At 38.0% G+C, this 6,715-nt stretch overlaps 1 protein-coding gene across 1 annotated transcript; it reads left to right on the top strand.

Annotated features, from left to right (window-relative positions):
- The first annotated feature begins 4,061 nt into the window (after positions 1-4,061).
- On the top strand, positions 4,062-4,997 carry LOC103194536 (olfactory receptor 8S1-like). Its single transcript, XM_007937956.1, has one exon. It carries the CDS (start codon positions 4,062-4,064, stop codon positions 4,995-4,997), a length of 936 nt encoding a protein of 311 aa, XP_007936147.1.
- The last annotated feature ends 1,718 nt before the right edge of the window (positions 4,998-6,715 follow it).

The raw sequence follows: 6,715 nt of genomic DNA, 5'->3' as shown, positions 1-6,715 counted from the left end.
ATTAACAAAACCAGAAGGTGGCTTTTTTAAAAGATTTTAAAAATCAGCAGAACTTTAGCAAGACTGACAAAGAAAAAAGAGAGAAAATGTAAATAACTGAAGTAAAAAATGAATCTATGTACATAACTATGAATCTTAAAGAACTAAAAAGATTATAAGAGAATATTATGAACAATAGCACACCAACAAAACAAATAACTTAGACGAAATGGACAAATTCTTAGAAACCCACAAATTACCTAAGCTGATTCACTGAAATACAGCTAATGTGCCAGAGGAATTAAATTTTTATTTTAATTAATTTTAATTTAAATCAACACATGTGGCTACCATATTGTATAATGTAACTGTAGAACAAACAAACAAAAAAGCCACTGCCAATGAGTCGATTCTGACTCCTAACAACCCCCATTGGGTTTCCATGGCTGTAAACCTTGACCAAAGTAGATTGCCTCATCTTCCTCCCACAGCAGCCGGTAGGTTTGAAACACTGACTTTCTGGTTAGCAGCCAAATATCTTACCTACTATGCCACCAGAGCGCCTTAGCTGTAGAACAGGGGAACAGGGGTTGTTGAATTTCTCTGTAATGGGCCAAATAGTAAATAGGTTAGATTTTGAAAGCCATAGAGTCTCTGTCGCAACTGCTGATCTCTGATGTACAACAAAAGCAGTCATAGACAAGTAAACTAATTAAGGAGCAGGACTCAGTTTCCTATAACACTTTACTTACAAAAACTAACAGTAGGGAAGAAAAAAAAAAATGACAGTGGGCTAAATTTGGTCTGTGGCCATAGTTTTGCCCCTTAGGAATTTATACAAGTCAACGAATCAAAGAGTTTTGTAAAAACTTACCATCTTAAAAAAAAAAAACACTACCTTCAAGTCAATTCTAACTCACAGTGACCCTTTAGGGCAGAGTAGAACTTTCCATAGGGTTTCCAAGGTTGTAAATCTTTACAGAAGCAGAATTGTTGAACTTTTTGTTTAGCAGCTGAATGCTTTAACCACTGCACTACCAGCTCATAACTGTATTCTTTAGGTGTCAATAAATATGTCAACGTCTTAACTGAGATAAAAGTAATCTTTTTAACTAAAATATGTCTTCCAATAATATGAATGTATCCATCATTTGTATCTTCCATACATATATCTTCAACTAGTATAATATGTCAAATATATATTCAACAAAACTATAATAAGAACAGCTTCAATATTTATCACTGGTTAAGTTATTGGTGTTTTAAATATATAGTTGAAATATATTAGATGTATCACATTAGTCTACTATATATACATTCTCCACTTAGATATAGAAAACTAGCTGTTGAAATATAACATTAATTTCACTGTTATCAGCTAACATTACACTGATGCTAGAGGAAGAAGGGAAATATTTGGTAAATATTTGAAATAAAATAAACAGAATATATATAAGATAAATATAGTATAAGACATATAACTCAACATTCTACACTAATATACATCAAATAAGGTAAAATTCACACCAAATAGCATTTTCAAAAGAGACTATTTACAGAAAAAAAAAAAAAAAATTAGCTGAGCCATTTGGTCAACACTATGAGGTAAAGTTATACACACACACACAAAAAAAAAACTCATTTGGACTAAATTTATTCTCATTAAGAGTAACATTTTAGACATGTAGGTAAGTTCTGGTAGCATAGTGCCAAAGCACTTGACTGCTAACCAGGAGGCTGGCGGTTCAAACCCACCAGCCACTCCTCGGAAGGAAGGTTGGGCAATCCTACTCCCGTAGTGATAACTGCCTCGGAAACCCAAGGAGGGGTCGCTAGGAGTCAGGGCCGACTCTATGGCAAATAACAACAACAACAACAACAGGTAAGTTCACTGCCCAGAATATAAGTTTTTCATGAGCAAGAAGAATATTTTATTTATTGAGAATCCCCAAGAAATTCCTCAGAGGGTTAAAAAAAACATTGCAGCAACACAGAAGGTCAAAACTCCCACTTGTTGGAGAATCCTCTGTGCCTCTTTGAAAGTTACCATTATTTAGATAATGAGCTAAAATCTGGCTTCAAGCTCTAACTTCACATCATTGGCCAGATGTCCCTTGGGCTGTCTGGCTCCACTGGCCAAGACACTGACATTCGAGATATAAGTGCCTCCTTAAAAGGTTTTATTGTTTTTGCCCTTGAGTTGATTCCAACTCATGGAGACCCTGTGTGTGCAGAGTAGAAAGGCTGTGACTTTTAGAAATCAGATCTCCAGATATCTTCCAAGGCACCTCTGGGTGGGTTCAAACCTCCAACCTTTTGGTTAGTAGTCAAGCATTTAACCCTTTGCATTACAGAGGTTAGATCTGAATTTTTCAGTTACATTTAGTAGTGTGTTTAGATTTACAAGGAAAAAGAAATAAGAACTCACATGAGATAAATTCTGTACTTTGATTGTTAGTATTTCCACTGTGGCTATTGGGGAAGCAGTCCAAGGATAAGGATACAGATTTTCCTTCGAGATTATCAAGAGTTTGGACTGTTCTATCTCTTGCCTATTTCTTGCCTATTTTGGCTTCTATAAGAAGCACACACATTGTGTGCTATTTCTATAGTCAATCTCAGAAGACTTGGTTCTTTTATACATGAAGAATTACTGATTTCAGATATGTTCATCATTCAGGAAAGACAGAAAAACAGATGCACTTTGTACCAGAAAAAGCCAGGATATTTGTACATGAGGAATGATTTATCTGAATATTTTTCCTCCTTCCCAACTCTTTCCAGTTATTTTTCTTTCTCATCCAAACTTCTCTTCTTGCCTCTTTAAAGCATGTCTCGCTTGGAATCTTCTCCCTTCCATGTTTTATTGTCTTTCCCCTTTGTCAGAATCTAGTACTCAGCTGCTGAGGAAGAACACTTCTTTCCTGAGTAACAGAGAGCTTTGACAATGGAGACTGCTAGTGTTCTAGGCTCAAACTTCACATGGCATGGGGCTCTGGAAGGGTTGGGGAGGTTAAGACATCGGGTACAAGCTTCTCATTCTGAGGAAAAGAAAGGAGAACCATTCAGACATATAATGGCCTCAAAGACATACAATCACACTGTTCATAAAAGAGGGAAATTTGAAAGTCAAATTCATGTGCTATGTCTCCCAGAATTGTCTCCATTTATTTTTAGATCCACATTCAGTCTAATGGAATGAGTCCCTACTGACTGAATTTAAGTCATCACCTGTGGTGATTATTATGGATGGTCTTTATTTTGGACGGCAGTGGGCCATTTGGGGAGTGCTTGGAGGTCTGAGTGGGAAGAGAAGTTAATATGAGATGATAGAGGTTCTTGATTACCAAGCAGAAATTTCATTTTATTCTATGAGCAGTGACCAAGAGGCATTTTGATAAAAAAGGAAAAATTCTTAACATAACCATATAATATAGAGTCAAAGCCAACTAATGTGGAAACTTAGATATTTTACTTCAATTTTTTCAACTGCAAAATGGTTTAGATATCTTTTCTTTCATTGCTACCAAATTCACTTCAAATTGCCCACACACGTAGTTACAGACACCAGTCTCTTACTTTTGTCCCTGGAATAAAATTGGACAATCCCTTTAAAATTTCCATATAAATGACAAAAAAATCTGAACCAACCCAACATGCTCTCTTTAAGCACTAATGAATTATGAAAGAATGTAGAGTACAGAATCAAAGAATAAAAGATAAGAGAGAGAGGAGATGTTAGACAACCATTTTCAGAAGTATACTGGAATGAACAAGAGATGATGAAACTAAACAAAATTAAGAGTCCAATTGAATAAGATAAATTAAGATGCAGAAGAATAAGTATGAGAGTCCAAATTTAGCATGATTGATCATGGGACTTCTGAACTCCTGTTGCAGACAGGGAGGGGAAAAATATACCTGAGGGGTAGGTGATGACAGGTTTGAAATTTTTATGATGAAATGGAGACTGAGGATAGAATAGTGTGTAGGGAAAAGATGGGGATGTCCTGGGCATATGCAGTGTCAAGAGGGCTCAGTTCAATTGCTGTTCTTATTTTACAGAGTAAAGGATTCTCTAAATGGCCTGCAGGAACCACAGCACTATCACTGAATTCATCCTCCTTGGGCTGTCTGCTGATCCCAAGATCCAAGCTCTGCTCTTTGTGTTGTTCCTGGGGATTTACCTCCAGACCCTGATGGGGAACCTGTTGATGTTACTGGTTATCAGGGTGGATTCACACCTCCTTATGCCCATGTATTTCTTCCTAAGTCACCTCTCTTTCCTGGACCCTTGCTTCTCTTCTACAACAGTGCCCAAGTTGCTGGAGAACCTCCTGTCTCAAAGGAAAACAATCTCTATGCAGGGCTGCCTCACTCAAGTTTTCTTTTTGTTTGATACTGGAGGCACTGAAGCCTGCCTGCTTTCCGTGATGGCTTATGACCGCTATGTTGCCATCTGCCACCCTTTGCTCTATGGTCAGATTATGAGCAACCAACTTTGTAAGAGGCTGGTGTGGGGATCCTGGAGCCTAGGCTTTCTGGATGCACTGATCAACATTCTTCTAGCTATGAACTTGGACTTCTGTGGGGATATGTCCATTCCCCACTACAGCTGTGAGCTGCCTTCACTCTTTCCTCTATCCTGCTCTGATGTCTCCACCAATTTTACTGTTATGCTCTGTTCCAGTCTTCTCCATGGACTTGGATCCTGTGTCCTAATCCTTTTCTCCTACACCCTCATTGTCTCCACTGTCCTGAACATCAGTTCCTCTGCAGGTAGAAACAAGGCCTTCTCTACCTGTTCCTCCCACCTCACTGCAGTGCTCCTTTTTTATGGCTCAGCTTTCCTTCGCTACGCCATGCCAAACTCAGATTCACAGTTGGAGTTGATCTTCTCTGTGCAGTACAGTGTGATCACTCCCCTAGTGAATCCCCTCATCTACAGCCTGAAGAACAATGAGGTGAAAGCAGCAGTGAAAAGGACTTTGAGAAAATATACTCAATATTTCAGGTAACTGACCACAGCCAGAGTAGGATGGGTAATTGGTGTATAAAAGCAAGATATCTGGTGAGTTGAAAATAAGAGTATTTCCTTATTACCTCTGATACTGGATGCAGGAAATTATCTTAGAAATTCAAAGAGCTATAAGAAGGACTGCTAACCAGAAGGCTGGCGATTCAAACCCACCAGCCACTCCTCGGAAGGAAGGTTGGGCAACCCTACTTCCGTGTGATACTGCCTCGGAAACCCAAGGAGGGGTCACTATGAGTCGGGGCCGACTCGACGGCACACAACAAATAAGAAGGTGAGGTGGAAAAGATGATTCAGACTCATTCTGGATTAGAGGTAGAGCAAAGCATCAGAAAAACATATTAATCTACCCATTTTCCTTGGGTAATCTTTGGGCTGCATTGATAGATCTTCAGCTCATCTGTTTCTTTTACTATGCATTTCACTGAGTAATATGTCAAGTGTCCAAACCACAAGAGGAGGAAACATAAAACAAACCTGTTGACTCTTGAGTGTGGTAAAGGATGGAGAGTTGAGAAGTAGAAAGCTTTAATAGTTGGTAACTGAGGTATTTGGATTTGGAAAGATCCAGGCTGAAAACAAATAGGAACTTCCACAGGAAGATAGGTCAAACCAGAGAAAGAAAGATTCATCAGGGAATCACACAAAGTATATTTCTAAAATATCCTAGAAAGTAAAATTTAAATAAATATCAAGACCATGATTTCATGCAATAGACAATTTAGCAGAAAGGCATTTTGATCTTTGAGCAAAATCTGAGAATACAAGATGAAAGGATATAGTTTGAGGAAGAGAAGGGACCCACACTTCCAAGAGCAAGATTCAGAGAACGAAAAACAGGAATTTGAAGTCCAGAACAGCTCAACAATGCAGACCATATGTTGTCTTAACTTCAGGTTGTGACTAATGAGGTCAATAAACCAATGACTGCCTAGGGCTGCAGTCAAGGACAGACTGCACTGTAAGGCACAAGGCACTGTAAGACTCCACTGTAAGACACAAGATTGCAACCAAGGATGAAAGATGCATATAGGATTTTCCAAAATATGGGACACAGGGTAGATTGCCAACAAAGTGTGTAACAGACTAGAGTGGTGGCTTTTTCCTTCCCCTTCTTTGCCCCTCTCACTTCTTGATGACCTTTTCCCAATCATGTACCCTGCGCTGTCAAAATTTCCACCATCTGCTTAATTTTCTGAAGCAAAAAGCAAATTGCCTAAGAGAAATTCAACAAGAGGAAATTTTCTTAGAAGTCATTTGTTTTGTTAATGAATGTTTGCTTTAGCAACATAAAGTGACACAATCATTTAGACCTTTCCGTTACAAAATTTCCAAATTTTCCATCAATACAAATAATGTATGCTCACCAACATATTATCCTCTTGAGGACATATTTTTTTATCTTAGATATTACAAAAACTTTTAGCCAATGTGTTCAAAAGTAATTTCATTTTTGATATCACCATTCAACAACTTTATCATGTGTTGCGCTTAATAAATTTAATGTAAAATCATCACCATTATGTGTTTCTAAATTTTTCCATCATATTTTAAAGAACCTTAGTTTCCCCTACACAACAAGTTCCCATTTGTCCATCTCTCCTGCCCACTCCTGGTAACCATCAGTAAACGTAGGTCTGTAGATACTTGCCCAGTCTAGAGATTACATATAAGTGAAAACATACAATATTTGTCCTTTTG

The sequence above is a fragment of the Orycteropus afer genome, unplaced genomic scaffold (assembly GCF_000298275.1).
Source record: "Orycteropus afer afer isolate SDZICR_OR568_19922 unplaced genomic scaffold, OryAfe1.0 scaffold00045, whole genome shotgun sequence".
In the NCBI taxonomy this organism is placed as follows: domain Eukaryota; kingdom Metazoa; phylum Chordata; class Mammalia; order Tubulidentata; family Orycteropodidae; genus Orycteropus; species Orycteropus afer.
Note: the sequence above shows the minus strand (reverse complement) of the source record. Positions and strands in the feature narration are given on the sequence as shown.

What these genes read in the sequence shown, in the direction of transcription:
- LOC103194536 (XM_007937956.1), top strand. Translation starts at nt 4,062, where the DNA reads ATGGCCTGCAGGAACCACAGCACTATCACTGAATTCATCCTCCTTGGG.